Here is a 22,227-nt window from a genome sequence, read left to right as displayed (position 1 = left end):
GATCCAGATTGGCAGACATCAGAAATCTTTGTTTGCTCTTGTCTGAGGATGTTCCTCGTGGGTTCTGTATATTTGCACGTGACTCTGTGACAGTTCCAGTAATTTCACTTCACATCTCAGTAGATTCAGCAAATGCATTATTTTCATCCAAGTAAGTCAGTTCAATTTAAGCTTGAGCCTTTTAGCATTTGCCAACAAGAAGTAAAATTGTCCACAAATTGTGTCATTGCTTTCACCAGATTTTCTTTGATGACGTTCTAAAAAGAACACATTGATTGTTGAAGCCATGCACCTCAGATGTATACCACACAGTTTCCTGCAGTCTTTTTTATTGTATGACTTGTAATTGCACGGCACTAATCTTTCCACAAAATCTGCACAGAACGATGTCTCGGCAGCAAAGCTCCTTAAGCTAATGGCTAATATAGCTGAGGTGCTCCGCTGAGTGCTTTTAGATGCTCATTTGTGCCGGCTGCCACCCGGCACTTTAATGGCTCTCTTATTAGTCATCCAGTCATGCTACAGTGACACTGATGCTGTGCCGGAATTACGACCATCACTGCAGACCACTGATGGTGGGTGTTGATGATGATTGTTTTTATATTCATTCATCCATTGTAATGTGATCATTATGATTTCTTTATATCCATTCATCAGGGCAGTTTGTTTTGACATTTGTGTTGGATTTTTTTTTTTTTTTTTACCTGTAGAAGAGTATATACCCCCCTTAAGGGGTATTACATCAATCTAATTTACAAACAGTCCATGTGCACATGCTAATTCAGTCAATGTTGTTAATTTGTACACAAAGTGCCTTTAAATACTGATCAGAAAATTTAAAAGTTGAAAAATGCTGTTTGTTGAAGTAGCATATTGTGGAGGTTTTAGTAATTTAATGGGTGTTTTCACACCTTTCTTGTTTGGTCAATTACATTTGTGTTAATGTGCATTCGAACTCTGGTAAGTACCGTAAAATTGGGCTATTATCTACATGAAAAGGTGGGACTCAGTCTGGTTCCAAATGCACCATTGTGTGGTCATCTGTCATGAGAAAAAACAAAACAAAACAAACAATGCAAATCAGACACACAGGCGACACTAGGATGGTCGTGAAAAAGAAACTTCAACGTTGTGAAGGTGCTTCTTCATTTTTTTTTTTTTTTTGGTTCCTTTTGTGGTAAAAATAAATTGGCTGAAATTTCATGAGGTTTTAAGAATATTAACTACTGCTGCCCAGCAGGGGAGGTCCTGGAGGCGGGCCGACCGGGCAGCCGACCGTGCGGGAAAAAAAAAAACGGTCAAAAAAAAAAAAAAACTACAAAGTACTACACTACTACAGAGGCGATTGCTCTAAGACTGCAAGGGAAGCTCAGCTTCCCATAAAATGTCAAAAAAATAAGTGATCAAATATATACTGTTGTGTGTACATGTCATTGACTAAATATGTGCTACAACGCACTCAACTTTTGTTCAGAATCAGCTTCTTATCAGTGGTAACGACGCAGCTTTCCTCTCACTCAAACCTGCAGCTTCACAGTGCTTTAAACAGTGTGGACGCTGAGCGTACACAGAGTTCAATAGTGACACAAAGCATGCAGCGAAACGAGACGAGTCATTGGATAAATGCTGGGCTTTGTCCCGCCCATCGGACGCTCAGTGTGTCTGGGGGTCTATGGGGCAGTGGGCTGGCCTCGGCTGGCCCGGACGCTCAGCTTCTGCATGATGATTGGATGATCTGTCTGAGGCTGAATCCCTTTTTGATTGACAGCGAAATGAGCGAATCAGTGATCTTTTGGTGTAAACATCCGTGGGAGCATTTATTAATTTTCATTCTGTTCTGAGTTGAACCGGAGACTTTCCTAATCCTCTTAGCGGCATTTTCTTTGTTTAAAAACGACTAGTGACAAATCGAGCTTCTATTTCTGGTGGGGTTTTTTTGTAGCTGCTTGTGTTTGGAGACTGACTTCTATCACTCTTTCTGACTTCTATCGCAGTTTCTGTCCCTACCGAGCAGCGGGTGCTGCTGAGCTCCTCCACCGTCACAAAGCACTCAAAGGCGGACACACTTCACACTAGCCTCGCGCCATTCCCAGCTAGCGAGCTAGCTAGGTAGCAAGCTGCACATAATGGCAGACAATTTGAATGTTGTGGACCGGATTTTGGCGAAGCCATTTGATAGTCTTCCTTATGAAGAAGCCATGGCTGCTGTCATGACTTCAGCTCTCAATGGTTTGAGGCCAAAGTTAAAGCAACAGCCCCCAGTGCAATGTTTGTGCATTGCTATGCACACAGACTGAATCTGGTTCTTTCTCAGGGGGCTAAATGCTTATCTGAGTGCAGAATATTTTTTGCATCACTCTCTGGGTTTGCCACATTTTTCCACATTTTCTGAAAATCTTGAGTGTGCAGGCTGCTCAAGGTTGCCCAGAAATGCTCCTACTTGATGGAATTTCACATCACGGATAGTGAGCACTTATTTATATGGTGAGACTTTAACAGAGGTTTAAGTCTTGTTCATTATGGTGAATGGTACTCTATGATAATGCAAAGTGCACTATTTTGACCATCGGGTGGTGCTGTACTGCAGTTGTGCTTTCTTAAATACCTGTACTGTACATAGTTGTAATGTGAAGTTTTTTTATGTTCAAAAACTTTATTGAAGTAATTATTGTTTATCTTTGTGTTTGTTATTGCAGTAGTCATTAAAACCGGAAATTTGTTCTTGAAAATAGCTGTTGTGAGTTAATTCGTGGGATTGTGGGTGTTTTGGACAAAGTTAGTGTTTTCATGGGTGGTGGGGCGGAGGTGGAGGCCACGTTAGTGTGCGCGCGGGGGGGCACGCAGGGGGTTTTGCCCCGGGAGTAAATCACTCTAGGACCGCCACTGCTGCCCAGCCCCTGTTTTCGTGAAGTGAGAGTGACATTTTGAGTTATGGACTGGATACATTAGTTCATTAGTGGCACATTTTGTGCCTCAGGTTGCATTTTTTAGGTATTCAACATCAACATGGACTTCCTCATCAAGGACCCTCAGAGTGGGAAGAAAACCCATCATTCCAGTCGTCACAGCAGGTCCTGGGTAACATTTCTGCTGTGAGTGATTTTGCTGAGTGAAGGCCCCCTGACACGAGCGTGCCTTTGAGTTACTCACTAGCACGAACTGTGTTGTGTTGGAGAGTAAAATCATCTTTAACAGGTGCAGACACGACGCAAGAGGGGCACGGGGCGCACTGTTGCGCACAGGGAATTTTGAAATGTTCAAAAAATCTTTCATGCACAAATGTCAGGCTATGTAGCGTGATCTAATCTCCAACACTACGTGCAGCTCGTCAAGTGGAATAAAGAAGTGAACAGAGCGAGTGGTGACGTCAGCGGATCACAACAGTGCACAGCTCATCTGAAGGATTATAACAAGAAGTTAAATCTGTTATAAACACACTTTAACAGCTCCACACAAGAAGGAAAGAACACACAGCTGTTTTATCAAGCCATGACAATGTAAACAAGACAAATAATTACCTTTTTAGACAGCTCCAAATGCTTTCTGCAGCTTGGTAGGTGCGCACATGCACACGGCTCCGGCTGCAGCCTCCTTTGTGATTCAGGATGCTATTAGAGGCATTTTCAACGGCCAATTTGCAGAAAAAAATGATTAATCCACCACAAAATAATTATTTTATATACACAGTGTCCAGCGCAGAGCACGTGGCAGGCTGTAGAACAAAGAACAGTGTCCAGCTGGGAACACAGCGGGTGGGATCTTCACGACAACGTTTGTGCTATTGCTCGAGTAACAGGCATGCTCGTGTCAGTGCACCTTTGAGGAGTTGCACTTATCCAGGATTACAATCAGATCCTAACAAAGGATCAGCAGCACCAGTACCTGCTACAAGTTGTTGAGTGTCATCAATGTCAGTTCCTGGAGGCAAAGAAAATTGGAACCAAACACCACTCCCCGTGACTGTTTGTGTTCACCGAAATGGTACATAGTGACATATAAGACTTTTTTCTCTCTCTCCTGTATGATCAGTTAAAGGAAAAAGGACTATGGATTCAATGTGTATTTCATTTGTGAACAGGTACATTACTTTTGCACTAATATGCCACCCCACGTTTGGCAGTGGTTAGAACAGTCATATCAAAATACGTAAAATATTGCATGAAACATTTTATCATCAAGATGAACCATTTTGTCAAGAAGCACCTTAAGAAAGTCACATTTTTATTTTGGGCATACCATAGAGGACCACCCTAAGCTGACACATATGTGAATTGTACACTTTAAATTGTTTAGCGGTGAAAAGAAACCGCAGAATGATTCATGGGATGACTTACGAGGTCTGTCCAAAAAGTAACGGACCTTTTTATTTTTTTCAAAAACTATATGGATTTGAATCACGTGTGATTGCATCAGCCAAGCTTGAACCTTTGTGCGCATACGTGAGTTTTTCCACGCCTGTCGGTTGCGTCATTCGCCTGTGGGCAGGCTTTGAGTGAGCACTGGTCCACCCCTCCCGTCGGATTTCTTTTGTCTGAGAACTTGCTGAGAGACTGCCGCTTTGCTCCATGAAATTTTTTTCAGAAACTGTTAGACAGTTTAGACAACTGTTTGGATAAAATCTGTCTTCATATGACACCAACTTCTGTGCTGTGGAGTCTTCTCTCCAAAACTGGAAAGGAGGACTCAAGCCAGGAGGAAGACTGAAGCCTAACACCACTGAAAGTATGGTGTTTTTAAATAAAAACCTTTGAAGCCCCCGAATCCCCTGTATTTTGTATTTCACAATTTATATCTCTGTTACACACAGTATTTTGTGATGACACAATCACATTATAAGACAAGTATATCATTAATGTCTTTAAATGAAAATATAGTCAAACTTTCAAAATGCACATCGAACCTTTATTGTTTAACATACATAACAGTGGCTGTTTTGTTCAATGCAAGTGCTATGTTAAAGATTGGCCAGCAGATGTCACCATATCAAAAGCTTCAAACACTGAACCATTTCAACACAATTGCTTCATATTGATTCAGTGGTTCAAAGCGCTTTGGTTTCTCCATCACTAATACTGATCAATAAAATACTTCAGCGACCACACGTTTTCACCACATGTGCACGAATAGATTTACAATCATGAATACTTGCTAACCAGGACATTAAATAAAGGACAGTAAAATGGCTATTTACAGTCATAAATAGCCATTTCCTTTTTAAAACTCAATTTGCGACTGCAAAATCCAGCATTAACATCCGCAAATCATCAGGTTATTCTCTAAATGCCTACATATTCATAGTCATATAATACCTGTATATTAGAAAGATGCATACACACACACACACACACACACACATATATATATATATATATATATATATATTTTTTTTTTTTTTTAACTGGCCAAGTACAGAATTCTGGCCCAAATCTGAGAGATTCAGTACACAGTTAGGTAATACTCGAGAGTGTCCATTATGGCTTACACTTTTATAGATGTCTACATTTTGCCAATGCTGTATTTGCTGTGGAATGGTCAAGTCTCATACAATCAATGGTACATTGATTGTATGAGACTTGATTGTATGCTATTCACTTATTTTATGAAGCTGTTTGAATGCTGATACATTGGTGGGAGGAAAGCTATAATGAGCACAATGCACACATCCCATCTCAGTGGTGGGTTGAGTGGGAATCAGCAGAAAGCTGATAAAACCCACGCAACCATTGTTGCCTTTATTGGCTGTGACTAAAAAAAAAAAAAAACAGTTTCAGTGCAGTGTTGAAAATGCTGCCAGAATCAAGAAACAAAAGACATTTGTTTAATTTGGAAAGTGAAATGAAGAGTTCACCTACTTTGAGTATCAATTTTGAATTAAGTATGTTTGAACTAAACATAATTTATAACAGATACCAGAGCTGTCATGCTAGACAGATCTGCAGGTGGTTGATTTGCCATATCCCACCTCACTTCTGTTTTGGATTAATACAGTCTTACACAACTCAGCCATTGGCTTTTTACTTCGCAAATGTGACGTATCACAGCTACTAGTGTTCCCGTGATTAATCAGCCCAGTCTCACGTTTTTTTTTTTATGCCCCCGTCATGAAATGATTCAAATTTTCGTGACTATGTTTTTTTAACTCACTATTACTAACCCTACTCCCACCCCCAACCCTAACCCTAACCATAACCTACCCCTACTCCTTCCCCCAACCTTCACTTTTAATTTCGTGCATATACGAGGTCTGCGAGAAAAGAAACCGACAGTTTTTTTTTTTTAAACCATATGGATTTGAATCACGTGTGATTACATCAGCCAAGCTTGAATCCTCGTGCGGACGGATTGGCACGTCGGATCGCATCCGGCGCGGTGTGCCCGCCACAGGAAAAACACCTCTGTGTTGATAACCATTTGTAAAATCCAGGCGGCTTTTGGTGGCTTTTGGTCAGTTGAGTGAGTATCTGAGAAATTGTTTAACAGCAGGGCATGTTCCAACTTGTCCTTAAGGCTTCCAACGGAGGTGTTTTTCCTGTGGTGGGCGCGCCGCGCCGGCTGCAAGCCGACGCGCCAATCCGTCCGCACGTCTTTCATTAAAAAAATCTCCTTTAACAGTGGAATGTCTGAATAAACTGCTGATTCCAACCTCTTCTGAAAGTTCTCTGTTCTCTCACGACATCCTGGGTCAACAGAGGCTTAAATTTGGAAGTTTTCAGCTTGAAACAGGATGACAACGTCGCCTCGGAACACTGCGCGACGTCCTGCTCCGTGGGAAGTCCTTACAGCGATAGAAACAATCCAAAATCTCTCATCAGCCGTTAAAATTTTCACCGAAAACCAGCTGAATTTCTCGAATGGTGTCCACTCGGATGTGCCTCACAGTTTTTGAAAAAATTTTGATCAAGCACAGCGCAGTCTCTCAGCAACTTCTCAGACAAAGGAATTCCGACGAGGGGGCTGGACCACTCCTTCCACAAGGCGTGCTCACAGGCGAATGACGTCGCCGACAGGCGTGAAAAAACTCTTGCATGCCCACGAGGGTTCAAGCTTGGCTGATGTAATCACACGTGATTCAAATCCATATGGTTTTTAAAAAAATAATAAGGTTGGATACTTTTCCCACACACCTATATATATGTATATATATATATATATATATATATATATATATAAACAAACAAAAAAAACAACCTCAGAAAATCACATTGTATGATTTTTTTAAATTCTTAATTTGCTTTTTATTGCATGAAATAAGTATTTAATACAATAGAAAAACAAACCTTAATATTTGGTACAGAAGCTTTTGTTTGCAATTACAGAGGTCAGATGTTTCCTGTAGTTCTTGTAGTTTTATTATCTAAAACTCATACAATGTGATTTTCTGATTTGTTTTTTTTTTTTTTAAGATTCTGTCTCTCACAGTTGAAGTGTACCTACGATAAAAATTATAGACCTCTCCATTCTTTGTAGGTGGGAAAACTTGCAACCTCGACACTGGATCAAATACTTATTTGCCTGCTTCCGTCTTAGAAGTTAGCTGAATTTGACATTGCACATAATTGTTCTGATGTAAATTTAATATCACCAGAAATGTATCTTCTAAGTGATAAATGTATGGATATGCTGGAAACTACACTATCCAGTTTCAAGGTTCAGGAAAAAAAATGTGGTTTTCGCTCATTTAGAGCTCCACTGCTGATGACCACTTGAAAGCATGTATTTTGTGTGTGTGTGTGTGTGTGTGTGTGTGTGTGTGTGTGTGTGTGTGTGTGTGTGTGTGTGTGTGTGTGTGTGTGTGTGTGTGTGTGTGTAAAACAGAACTTGCCATTTATGATACAACTGTCAAAGCTGGGTATGTTTAAATAAGACCATCACAAGGTTGAACAACGGTGAATTTTTCTTTTCGTTGGTGTTTAAGGTGTACAGTGGCCTTCAAAAGTATATATATAAAAAAAAAATTTAAAATTGTCTTCCTTGAACTCAAACTGAAAGCAAATTTTTACAACTTCAGATAAATTAATTAAAAATATAAAAGCCAAGATTGCATAAGTAATCTTTGGTTGGTTGATTGGTTGCATAAGATAAGATTGGTTTGATAAGTAATGGAACTATTTGGTATAATACCTGTAAATAATACATTTTATTGCCAGTTTTCTTCAGACAAGTCAGGGGATGGATACATGAGCATTTCCAAGTCACTGAATATGTCTTTGACTTTATTTACATCAACTACGAAGAAATACAAACAGTATGGCACCCTAAGTTAAATCAGTATGGAGTAGATAGTGACTATGCAAGAAGAAGAATGAGGAACGCCACCCCAGAAAAAAGTTACAGGCTTCTCTGGCTGTGACTGGAGAAATTGTGCATTGTGCATATTTTGCATTTTTTCTTTATCCCCAGTTATACAGATCATTGCTACAAATCACCTACACTGTAAAAAAAATGTCTGTGAGATTAACAGTGAAATCCTGTGAAATGACAACATAAAAAAAACTGTTAAAAGAAAACAGTGGAGTAATGTTTAATTTACAGCAATAATGTGTAAAATGTGGAGCAAAACTAAACTGTGACTTTAACAGTACAAATATGTTCAAATAATCCAATGCCATTGTAGAATATGCAAATGACTGTAGATTAAATACAGAAAAACTGTAATACCAAAACCTGTACAATACAGTTTACAAATACAGTAAAATACTGATAATTAAAGGTTTGATAAAAGAGGTGATGTGTCTGTTTGAACCACATTTTGAGGATAATTAAACATGAGGTGACCGTTGTGCAGAGATTTTATCTTCTAAATAACCAATAAAATTACAACAGGTTTACACTGTAAAATGTACATATTTTATGTCAAACCATTTACATATTCACCGTAATTTTAACAGAATTCTCCTGGTAACCACAGCTGTGGGAAATTTTTTACACAGCAAATTTTGTAGAGTAAAATGCACTCCACAGGGGCTACAATGAATCATACTCCAACAAGAGTTTAATAAATTCTATTATAGTGTGAAATCAGCGCTATCATCTTAAGTTTTTCAAAAGCAGTAAGAGTTATTCACAGCATGATAGAATTGATTTTACACTGTGATAGTTTGTTTAACCAAATGTAGTTTCGGCATAGTTTATTTTGCTCTGCAAAATTTACTGTGCAAATGGTCATTATTTTAATTAATTTACATTTGAATACTGTATATGCTATCATTATTAATTATTACAATACACCACTGATACCACTGCAAAAAAAAAATCCTAACGTTATCAAATAAGATCAATGTTGATCTTGGCAATGAAAAAGGGTGAGAGAATCAGTAGAAAGCCAATAAAATGCATAAATTGGATGTTGTAGATTTTGATACTAACATTTTTGCTTTCGAAATGCCTGTTTTGTTTGTTTGTTTTGTTGTTGTTGCTTCCTTTCACTCGATGGATTCCATAATAACACTCATTTGTGGAGGTTTGAATGTTCGTATAAAGTGTGAGGGGGGATGAATGATTGGAGCCCACATCATTTCAGCAGCCAAAGGAAAATAAATCTAAATGTCAATTCGCACAAAAGCATTGTGGTTATTGGCATTGCTTATATCATGAAATTCCACTGATATGAAAGTTTTTAAATAGGACTCTTAAGAGCCAAAAGAAATGAAAATGCAGCGTATAATGCAATCAAGATAGCACGCTAATACATTACAAAGCCAAAGAGCTAATTGTTAATTAGATTATAAATTTCCCACCCATGGCCATCATTAAAGCAGTCGTGCAGTACCAGCAAGTAACTCAGCACCACTCTGTCACCCACTGTTTCCCTAATATAGTTATCCATGATGAAAATGTTCAATTACCTGTGCTAGCACTTCCCTGGTTGCATGCAACAAGCTGATTATGCCGAGCCCACAACCTTTTCAGTGAATCCCCAGCCAGCTGCAACCGTGTGCACAGCTGACGATTTGGAAAACATAATGATATTATGCTAATGCACAGATACCGCTGGACTGACATTTCTACTGATTGGGATTAGTGCTCCTATCCATTTTCACACCCACGCAGCAATAGTTTAAGGTCTCTTTGTCACTACAACATGCTTTTAACATTGCTAGTGTCAAGCTAATTTGTGGTTTTAGTCAAGTGGGTTTGTTTCAGTGCAATTAGTTTATTTTCTTTCTGTAATAAGCGCATGCCTTGAGCTATCTGCAGTGTTATTGCTGATTCTTTATTTGGTAGTCTTTCTTTCCCAAACAGGTTTACGCCAATATTCACAAGGTTACCAGTATTTCTGAAGTTTTACTTTTATGTGAAATGGGGAGGAACATAACAGTGTATAGTCCAAATGCAAAGAATTTGTACAAATTCAGCTTTAACATTGTCATGTCTTTGACATTAAAAGAGTTCGAAGAAGATCTTAGGAACTCAAGAGGTCACCAGACAGAGGTGTTTCCAAGAGCCTTTAAGGTCCTGCTGCTTCCTGACTTCAAGGAAAGGTGATGACTAGATGTCTTTGGTACTTGTTCTCTTTGAAGGATCCTTGCGTACTGCTTGAATGACTCTGTCAAATAAATGGTTGCTTAAGGCCCGGCCCCACTGGGGAGAGGATTAATTGTGCATGAAGTGAGTATACAAATTTCGGGCATTCGTTTTCATCCGCAACAAAATTGACCAAAAATGACAAAATCCTCAGCATGAATTACAGATATATAAATAATGTATAGTGAATATATGACGAACAATCACGGATGTATAGCGCATGTATTGAGGAAATGGATCGGATGCATTGTGATTATCATGGAAGTATTACGGATGTATTGAGAATGCATTGCGCACATCTTGCGGAAACAGCGGTTGTATTGTGCATGCGCGGTATCTGCATTGCGGTCATAAAAGAAGCGCACTCGGGCCTTTCGGCATCACTATTCACACCAACACCACAGCCTCTGGAGCAATTGCTGGACTTGGACAAGTTGATTGGTATGTTGTTGGATGGCAGCAACTATCACACTATGTCTTTGGGGATCCATAGCTACATCCGTACGTCTCCACAGCTGGACTGGCATTGACTGGCAGGTATGTCGATTTCTGCCACATTTATATAGTACTTTGGGTTTACGTGTTATGCATTCGCAAATTGTCCACAATTGCAGACGTAATACAAACGCTTTATTCATGGCCAGTATGTATGCAGTCGCTACAACTTATTTTAGTTTGTGATGTGGACGTGATAGGCACACTATATATCCATTTTACACATTGTCCCAGTCCACTGCCAAGCCGCAATACCCTGTCAGTTGCGGATATCAGCGGATAACGGCAAATATACAGTGCATAGGTTGACTATGTATTGAGTATGTAAGGTGGATGTCATCCGCAACCAAAATTTTGTGCAGCTCAAAAATCCTGGCAACGGAAAAACGTGCCTCTGCGGATAATTGCGGATGTCGGCTGACTCATACAAGCATTTTTCACCAATATTGAAGATGTTTAGCGAATATAAACCAATTTTGTGTGCAGTTCATACGCAAATCTTCCTAAACGCCAGTGGGACCGGGCCTTTAGGGAAACGTAGATGAGCAATCTCACTTTCTTCATGACAGAATGCCAGCTACGGCATTTTCGCCATGTAGTGCACTTTCCTGGGCAACATCCAGCATGAAGGTGCCTCAGTGCTGAGGACACCAGCAACTGCAAAAGGCCAAGGGTACACTCACATTCAGAGCTGCCAACCGTCTCGCACTGGGCAGGACAGTCCTGGTATTTAGCACCGTGTCTCGCATCTTGCATGAGTGTGTGTGGGGTGCCCATTAGTCCTGCAGTTGTGTGGGTATGGGCACACCCACAGACCCCCGAGTTATGCTTCACGCCATTGGTGCCCCGCATTGGTACATTCAAATGTTGGCAGGTCAGCCCAGTCTCACGTTTTTTTTTTGTTGTTGTTTTTTTTTAGTGCTCCCGTCACAAAATGAGTCAAATTTTCATGACAGGGTTTTTTAAATTCACTATTACTAACCCTATTCCTACACCTAACCTTAACCATAACCTAATCAATCAATCAATTTTTTTATATAGCGCCAAATCACAACAAACAGTTGCCCCAAGGCGCTTTATATTGTAAGGCAAGGCCATACAATAATTATGTAAAACCCCAACGGTCAAAACGACCCCCTGTGAGCAAGCACTTGGCTACAGTGCCCCCCTCCCCTGCAGCCATCACAGAATAAATGAGAATGAATTTGTGCTACTGTGATGAAAATGAGGCACTTTTTGTCACGATATCACAAACCAATAGATTAATGTCAGTTTCGTGCTGCTGAATCACAACTTGCCATGAGACCAGGTTGGGCAGGTATGCACATTTCATCAGGCTGCAGCAGATAGATGACTATATTCAGGAGTTGGAGAAGGACCAGTTGTCTACCTGGTTGATTATCTATAGGACCCAAAGCTAGTACAGGTGTCAGAGCATGTGCCAGTACGGTGTTGCCACGTCCAAAATATCTACCCAAGACCAGGTAGTCAATGACATATAGATTTCTTTTTTTTTTTATTTTGAATTGAAAAGAAAATGAACAATGTTGAGAAATGTCCTTAATCTGTTTTAAAGTGTTTTTATGTTTTCCCAGTTGTAGCTTCATTTTTTTTTTCAAGGTCAGAACGCCATTTTCTCATCACTCCCCTTTAACATTTGGAAATTATGACTGACAGTTTGACAGCAGAGTCTGCCAAACAGGTTTACAGTGATTCAGAACACATCAGCAGAATGTGTTCTTGTGTGAACTTTTTTCTTTGTATTGTTTCCCCGCTGGCAGCGTCTCTGTCAATTGACAGTGAGCATTTTCATTAGTTCCGTTGTGCGATTGTGGAGTTGTGCTTTTTTCCTGTAGCATGACTCACTGAGACATGGGGAGTCCTGGCTACGCCACATTCCTGAACGGCATGGAGCAGCATCAAAACAACTCTGTCCTGAAGGACTGTGCAGCACACTATCTTCAAAGACAAGTTTGCCCGCTTGATCGTTTGTCTTTTGTGTTGCACGTATTGCTTGAGTTTCACCGACTTCAGTCATACAACGTGGAAAGTCTGATTTACTTTGCTGCCTTTAAAATCCACTGTACTTGAAAATAACCATCGTGGTCATAATAATTCACTGTATTTGTACAGCTCTATCCCTTTAAATAAAAATTAAACTACTTCTGTTGCAATAAAAGTGAAAATAAAAAGGAGCAGTAAGAAAAATAATAATAAAATGGGAATAAATGTTTGTCACCAATAAAATGTGGAGTAGAAACTCAGAAAAAGTAAAAAAAAAAAAAAAAAAGAAGAAGAAGAAGAGGAACACAATTGGTGAAAGGTTCACAGGAATTATCGAAACAAAAATGAAAACTGCTTGCAGTTAATGATCTACAGATTAATTTGACCAACCACTGGACGCTAAACTGGAACTAACTGTGTCTTCCTTCTTTGTGCCAGTTGTAGGTCGCATAAATTCAAAGTTTTGGATGACATGCCGACTACTTTGGAGGTCTGTGTAGGTCAGACTACTTATGTAATGGGATCATTTTCCACATCTGTCTTCTTTTCAACAGGCATCCATAAATTCATCACTGAGGGGGAACATCTGCAGCTGAGAGGCATCACCAAAGAGCAGTCAGGATCATATGAATGCATCGCTTCTAATGATATATCAGCCCCTGATGTCCAGACAGTGCAAGTCACTGTTAACTGTAAGTGCCAGATTCCTTTTAGCATAGCACGGTGATTAAACAGTTAAAATGTAGGCTGCTAGGATTACTTGACTTTGCCACATGTTCTGCAGATCCTCCCTTCATTTCCAAGGCGAGAAGTACGGGTACTCCAGTTGGACAAAAAGGAGTCCTGCAGTGTGAAGCCTCTGCTGTCCCAAGGGCAGATTTTGAGTGGTACAAAGAAGACCGCAGGCAAGTCCCCTGAGATATCACTGAGTGCTGTGATGGCCTAAAGCATGCTCATGTCAAAAATCATAAAAATAATTTTACCAAACAAGTCCACCTTAAAATGACAGAGGTAAGAGTTACAACTGCACCGACATAGATTTAAACAATACTGGACCTGAAGATGTGGTCTACCTGAACAGACACAAACTCAAAGAGAATAAATAAACACCAATATGGAAGCAATTTGATACTTCAAACCCAATTAAAAACTATAGTGAAATAAGATGTAGCTACACAGCTGGTTCATTAACCCAGAAATGGAAATCTTGGCAAAAGGGCCAAAGATAAATTTCCTGATGTTCCTCAAAGGATGAAAGGGGAAAAAAATTGAGACAACAATTGTAAGACACTGTGAAACACTGGAATCCTGTCAAGGGTGTACCCCACCTCACAGGCTCCAGCCCCCTCATGACCCTTGATTGGAGTAAGTGTGGATGGATGGAAATGGGTGGATGGATGAACTGATTTTCACAGAACTTGGCCAGAATGTTGAGTCTAATCTGGAATGGACTAATTAAAGACGAAATAAGTAACGTTTTGACCATAGGTTTATCGTTTGGGAGTAATTGTGATAGTAGAGAAGCTTGAATCTTTGACTGGACTGAGTTGCTTGACGCGAGGACGTTTCGCTTCAAATCGCAGAAGCTTCCTCAGCTAAAATTCTTGCTCTGGTGGTCTGACTTCTGTCTTGACTCTTGTAGAGAAGAATAATCAAGAAGTCACAAAAGCTGGAGTTTTAAACCTAACCAGACCCCTCCTACCGAGAGGCAGACTGCTATAGGCTAGTGACTAAACCATAGCTCTAATTAGCACCTATTGTGCTCTAGTTAGCACCCTCCTAATGACAGGCAGCTGTCCCTCTAATGATGGGATGGACCCTCTCCTGATGGCTGCCTTGGCGACTCTGCTGATGACGTGAATGACTCATTACCATGAACAAAAGACTGAAACTGCTTTGACCTGAGTACCCCATTGTAAACAGGGGATAAAGCGTGTCTCAGACCCCCTCCCCGGTTAAGGCTGGGTTTCAAATGTTTCACAAAGAATGCCTCCTTGACCCCTCTCTCAAACCATTTCTTCTCTCTGGCTAATATTTTAACTTCCTTGTCCTCAAACGTGTGGTTAGTGTCTTTAAGGTGGAGATGAACTGCAGACTGAGGTCCACTGGCGCCCTCTCCGCGGTGCTGGTATAGCCTTTTGTGTAAAGGTTGCTTAGTCTCACCTATGTAGTGTTCGTTACAGTTTTCCTGACATCTGATAGAATACACTACATTGCTCTGTTTGTAACTACGGATCCTGTCCTTCGAGTAAACTAGATTGGCTTGCCTCTACTGGTGGTTGGCTCTCACTGCGGTATTGTATCACTTCCTGTTCCGGAGCACAGCGGTGTTTTGCTGTATCTGTTAGCTGTTTAATCTGCGTAGTTAGATTGATCTAGTTAACTAGATAACGATTTGTTTCACAGTGTAATTTTCACGTGCCTTAACTAAAGCACTCCCTCTGCTGAATCACCTCTAAATTATTTACACATTATTCACTTTGTGTGTTTTTAGGAATCCGCTAGCTTAGCGCAGCTACTCGCTCTTAGCCAGTTTAGCATGGCGGCTTCTCCTGTCTCTCCTGCACTTTTCTGCTCTGGGTGTGAAATGTTTAGTTATTCCTCGGTCTCCTTTAGCAGTAATGGTACTTGTAATAAGTGTAGCTTATTCGTAGCTTTGGAGGCCAGGCTGGGTGAATTGGAGACTCGGCTCTGCACTGTGGAAAATTCTACAGCTAGCCAGGCCCCTGTAGTCGGTGCGGACCAAGGTAGCTTAGCCGCCGTTAGTTTCCCTCTGGCAGATCCCGAGCATCCGGGAAAGCAGGCCGACTGGGTGACTGTGAGGAGGAAGCGTAGTTCTAAACAGAAGCCCCATATACACCTCCAACCCGTTCACATTTCTAACCGTTTTTCCCCACTCGACGACACACCCGCCGAGGATCAAACTCTGGTTATTGGCGACTCTGTTTTGAGAAATGTGAAGTTAGCGACACCAGCAACCATAGTCAATTGTCTTCCGGGGGCCAGAGCAGGCGACATTGAAGGAAATTTGAAACTGCTGGCTAAGGCTAAGCGTAAATTTGGTAAGATTGTAATTCACGTCGGCAGTAATGACACCCGGTTACGCCAATCGGAGGTCACTAAAATTAACATTGAATCGGTGTGTAACTTTGCAAAAACAATGTCGGACTCTGTAGTTTTCTCTGGGCCCCTCCCCAATCGGACCGGGAGTGACATGTTTAGCCACATGTTCTCCTTGAATTGCTGGCTGTCTGAGTGGTGTCCAAAAAATGAGGTGGACTTCATAGATAATTGGCAAAGCTTCTGGGGAAAACCTGGTCTTGTTAGGAGAGACGGCATCCATCCCACTTTGGATGGAGCAGCTCTCATTTCTAGAAATCTGGCCAATTTTCTTAAATCCTCCAAACCGTGACTATCCAGGGTTGGGACCAGGAAGCAGAGTTGTAGTCTTACACACCTCTCTGCAGCTTCTCTCCCCCTGCCATCCCCTCATTACCCCATCCCCGTAGAGACGGTGCCTGCTCCCAGACCACCAATAACCAGTAAAAATCTATTTAAGCATAAAAATTCAAAAAGAAAAAATAATATAGCACCTTCAACTGCACCTCAGACTAAAACAGTTAAATGTAGTCTATTAAACATTAGGTCTCTCTCTTCTAAGTCCCTGTTAGTAAATGATATAATAATTGATCAACATATTGATTTATTCTGCCTTACAGAAACCTGGTTACAGCAGGATGAATATGTTAGTTTAAATGAGTCAACACCCCCAACTGCCAGAATGCTCGTAGCACGGGCCGAGGCGGAGGATTAGCAGCAATCTTCCATTCCAGCTTATTAATTAATCAAAAACCTAGACAGAGCTTTAATTCATTTGAAAGCTTGACTCTTAGTCTTGTCCATCCAAATTGGAAGTCCCAAAAACCAGTTTTATTTGTTATTATCTATTGTCCACCTGGTCGTTACTGTGAGTTTCTCTGTGAATTTTCAGACCTTTTGTCTGACTTAGTGCTTAGCTCAGATAAGATCATTATAGTGGGCGATTTTAACATCCACACAGATGCTGAGAATGACAGCCTCAACACTGCATTTAATCTATTATTAGACTCAGTTGGCTTTGCTCAAAATGTAAATGAGTCCACCCACCACTTTAATCATATCTTAGATCTTGTTCTGACTTATGGTATGGAAATTGAAGACTTAACAGTATTCCCTGAAAACTCCCTTCTGTCTGATCATTTCTTAATAACATTTACATTTACTCTGATGGACTACCCATCAGTGGGGAATAAGTTTCATTACACTAGAAGTCTTTCAGAAAGCGCTGTAACTAGGTTTAAGGATATGATTCCTTCTTTATGTTCTCTAATGCCATATACCAACACAGTGCAGAGTAGCTACCTAAACTCTGTAAGTGAGATAGAGTATCTCGTCAATAGTTTTACATCCTCATTGAAGACAACTTTGGATGCTGTAGCTCCTCTGAAAAAGAGAGCTTCAAATCAGAAGTGCCTGACTCCGTGGTATAACTCACAAACTCGCAGCTTAAAGCAGATAACCCGTACGTTGGAGAGGAAATGGCGTCTCACTAATTTAGAAGATCTTCACTTAGCCTGGAAAAAGAGTCTGTTGCTCTATAAAAAAGCCCTCCGTAAAGCTAGGACATCTTACTACTCATCACTAATTGAAGAAAATAAGAACAACCCCAGGTTTCTTTTCAGCACTGTAGCCAGGCTGACAAAGAGTCAGAGCTCTATTGAGCCGAGTATTCCTTTAACTTTAACTAGTAATGACTTCATGACTTTCTTTGCTAATAAAATTTTAACTATTAGAGAAAAAATTACTCATAACCATCCCAAAGACGTATCGTTATCTTTGGCTGCTTTCAGTGATGCCGGTATTTGGTTGGACTCTTTCTCTCTGATTGTTCTGTCTGAGTTATTTTCATTAGTTACTTCATCCAAACCATCAACATGTCTATTAGACCCCATTCCTACCAGGCTGCTCAAGGAAGCCCTACCATTATTTAATGCTTCGATCTTAAATATGATCAATCTATCTTTATTAGTTGGCTATGTACCACAGGCTTTTAAGGTGGCAGTAATTAAACCATTACTTAAAAAGCCATCACTTGACCCAGCTATCTTAGCTAATTATAGGCCAATCTCCAACCTTCCTTTTCTCTCAAAAATTCTTGAAAGGGTAGTTGTAAAACAGCTAACTGATCATCTGCAGAGGAATGGTCTATTTGAAGAGTTTCAGTCAGGTTTTAGAATTCATCATAGTACAGAAACGGCATTAGTGAAGGTTACAAATGATCTTCTTATGGCCTCAGACAGTGGACTCATCTCTGTGCTTGTTCTGTTAGACCTCAGTGCTGCTTTTGATACTGTTGACCATAAAATTTTATTACAGAGATTAGAGCATGCCATAGGTATTAAAGGCACTGCGCTGCGGTGGTTTGAATCATATTTATCTAATAGATTACAATTTGGTCATGTAAATGGGGAATCTTCTTCACAGAGTAAGGTTAATTATGGAGTTCCACAAGGTTCTGTGCTAGGACCAATTTTATTCACTTTATACATGCTTCCCTTAGGCAGTATTATTAGACGGCATTGCTTAAATTTTCATTGTTATGCAGATGATACCCAGCTTTATCTATCCATGAAGCCAGAGGACACACACCAATTAGCTAAACTGCAGGATTGTCTTACAGACATAAAGACATGGATGACCTCTAATTTCCTGCTTTTAAACTCAGATAAAACTGAAGTTATTGTACTTGGCCCCACAAATCTTAGAAACATGGTGTCTAACCAGATCCTTACTCTGGATGGCATTACCCTGACCTCTAGTAATACTGTGAGAAATCTTGGAGTCATTTTTGATCAGGATATGTCATTCAAAGCGCATATTAAACAAATATGTAGGACTGCTTTTTTGCATTTGTGCAATATCTCTAAAATTAGAAAGGTCTTGTCTCAGAGTGATGCTGAAAAACGTCGTTTTGACCGTTGGGGTTTTTACGTAATTATTGTATGGCCTTGCCTTACAATATAAAGCGCCTTGGGGCAACTGTTTGTTGTGATTTGGCGCTATATAAATAAAGTTGATTGATTGATTGATTGATAATTTCTGTCCCAAGGTGTTAACCGGTTTAAAGTAAACTGGGATTTTGTGCTGTCTGAAGATCCTCTGTAGTTTTTCCCCTACTCCTGCTAAATAAGGGAGAGACACTCTTCTTCTTGTCTCCGTCTCCTGTCTATCTGGTCTCTTTGTTCTCTGGGACTTCTGCACTTTGTTCAGGGACCAACGTGGGTAATTGTGTTGGTTAAATGTCTTGTTTTGGGGAGAATTGGGGCTCTCTCTCTCTCTCTCTCTCTGTCTCTCTCCCAACAGTGGACTGGTAGCAGAAAACCAGCCTTGCAGCTTCAGAGAAACCAACCCAGAGTTGAGTGAAGGAACATTTCGGGTCTCGCGAGAAACATGAACTAGTTTACGGCACTACAACAACAAAACGTACACGCTACCCGATTGAGGCACCAGTGAGATAGTGGCTATAAGAACAAGCCAATGAAGAGTTTAATTCTTACATGTTCAAAATTACAACAGAGCCAACGAAAACAAGCAAAAATAATAATGACAATAATAAGTAATAAAAATGCAGTCAGAGGAAGTTAGGAAGAGTAAAACTGTGACAGACCGAGGGGTTGTACACAGGTCAACCTCGGTCATATTCCTTGAAATAGGTCAACCTCGGTCATATTTCTTGAAATAGCAGAGCTTAAAGAGAAATAAGTGTGAAACACAGATGCAGACCTGCTTTCCTGCTGCTGAGAGTCACTTTGGAGCCCAGTACACCTTGAAAGCACAACATTATATTGTCTCAGTGATTGTACACGTCCTTGCAAAAAGAGAAAGACCAAAACAAACACAGAGAGATCATCAACATGGAGAGGGGGCAGAGAGAGAGAGATTGCGCATACGAGACGGACAATGAGCTATTTGCCCTAAACAGACAGTACTCTGTGGTAGAATACCTGAGCACTGTGACCAACCCAAAGCTTGGGAAGTCCATGACCATGTACAGACTCAGTGAGCACAGCCTCGCCGTGAAGAAAAGCTGCCACCAACAGACCTGGCTCCCCAGAGAAGACAGACTGTGCACCCACTGCTTACAACTGAGGTGGAGACCGAGTTGCACTTCCTAACCACCTGCCTGCTGTACCAAGAAATCAGAGACACATACTTCCCACAGATCACAAACACCCAAAAAGACTTTCAGAGCATAACCAACATCGCAAAACGTCAGTATCTCTTCAGTGAAGTACAACAATGTGCAAACACAGCAGCATGGTTTGTGAGCTGCTGCGACAAGACAGGACGGAGCAACAGACATAAACTACTGTAAACCCAAAACAGGAGATTAAACCACTATGTCACTTTATCTATGTATAACACATTTTATAGGATAGTATATTTTACATTGAAAGCACAATTTTTACTATTATTTCAATCCCACATCTCCTGTTTACACATCTATTTACTGTAGAATATTGTTAACTGTATGTACATCTTCTTAATTTTAATTTTAACTTTTATTTTTGCTCTCTGTAACACTTGCTTTGACAGTGTAAGTGTATGTTTCCCATGTCACTAAAGCTCCATTGAAATTGAATAGATGGAGTGGCACGGAGAGTGAGAAACAAGCAGAGAGAGAGAAAGATATTGCACATGCTAGAAGGGCGTACAGATCTGCCTGAGCTAATCTCTGTTCTCTGTGAATTTCTGGATTTTCTTGACATAATTCCATAGATTGCGTAAAAACAAATGTACATGGACAGCAGCAGAGAGAGCGAGGCCGGCAGTGAGCCGAATTGCAGGGGGAACTCCGTAGAGATTACATACGACCAAAAAATCTGACGAAACAGCAAAAAACTGTCCAAACGTAGGTCGTTCTCCTTTAAATTTCCGATTTCCTTTTCTAACTTTCAGAATTTAGTAAATTAGCATATGGTCCATTGATACCTATGTGTAGACACTAGTCCCTAGAGGCAACTATTTTTGGTTTCAAATCTGGGCAAATGCAGTCCCAGAAAATTCCGAATGTGACAAACAAGAAACAGGTGTTGTAAACAAGTCAGTGCTGCTAAAAATACAAACTTGCAGACACAAAGATACTATTCTGACATGGTTTGGCACATAAGACTGGCATAGCATGTTTCAAGTACACACATATATGTCAGAAGGTGGGGGGACATACCATATTCTGTCCCCTCTGGTTACAAAGGTGGGGGGGGACATGTTCCCCCTATCCCCCACCAAATTTTGCCCATGGGTGAACCACGTTAAAACTAGGCCACGCAGGCCTACTTTTTCCTCATATTCTTTTAACAGGATGTCATGGTCAACTGTATCAAAAGCTGCACTGAGATCATGCAAAACTAAGACTCCACAGGAAACGGAATCAGTGAATAGTAGGATATCGTTGTGTACCATGAACAAGACTGACTGTACTGTGCATGGCTTTAAAAAGCATATAGCACTCTAGTTAACACTATATTTTTAAAAATTATATACCAGACTATGAATTATTATTTGCAACTCTTTAATTTGTGCGAGTTCTGATGTAGCTGATAAAAATAAATTTAGCCATATAGTGTCTGAGATATGCACACAGATTCAGAGGTATTTTTTTTAGCCATAATATGATGTAACCTCAGGTGCTGTCTGAGGGTCATTCAACCTGTGTCCACTTCATGACTTACTCCAGTACACACAGTCAATCTGGGTTGATTTTTGTCTCTAAAGGTAATCTGTCTTAAATATCGTTTTAATATGGCTTTAACTTGGCTTTCAAATCAAATTCTTGTATTTTCCGATCAACAAATGTCCATCTCCATCTCTTTGTAACCCATGGTGTATTCAGAAAAACATTGCATATGTCTCAATAAGACTGAATAATAATGATTATATACTGTGAAAGTGTCTCTGATTTCACACCTGCTGTGTTCACACACACAGCCATGTGGAATTATTGTTCCACTGTGTGGCACTGTCATTTGTCCACGTCACACTTAACAACCGTATAGTGCCTCTCGAGAGGTGTGGCCTGAGATGATGACACCAAAGTTCATATTCTTCACAGCTTGAGGTTTCTGAACATTTATCAGAGGCAGGTATAATCATGTTTATATCCCC

General features: G+C 40.4%; 1 protein-coding gene across 3 annotated transcripts in view; it reads left to right on the top strand.

Moving 5' to 3' along the window:
- opcml (opioid binding protein/cell adhesion molecule-like) overlaps nt 1-22,227 on the top strand; it is a 1,180,460-nt gene that overhangs the window by 1,141,420 nt on the left and 16,813 nt on the right. For all 3 annotated transcript variants that reach the window (XM_034178871.1, XM_034178873.1, XM_034178872.1), the window contains 2 exons: nt 13,578-13,715; nt 13,808-13,928. In XM_034178871.1, the coding sequence (XP_034034762.1) occupies nt 13,578-13,715; nt 13,808-13,928 (259 nt within the window). The remainder of the gene's footprint in view (nt 1-13,577; nt 13,716-13,807; nt 13,929-22,227) is intronic.

The sequence above is a fragment of the Thalassophryne amazonica genome, chromosome 9 (genome assembly GCF_902500255.1).
Source record: "Thalassophryne amazonica chromosome 9, fThaAma1.1, whole genome shotgun sequence".
In the NCBI taxonomy this organism is placed as follows: Eukaryota; Metazoa; Chordata; class Actinopteri; order Batrachoidiformes; family Batrachoididae; genus Thalassophryne; species Thalassophryne amazonica.
Note: the sequence above shows the minus strand (reverse complement) of the source record. Positions and strands in the feature narration are given on the sequence as shown.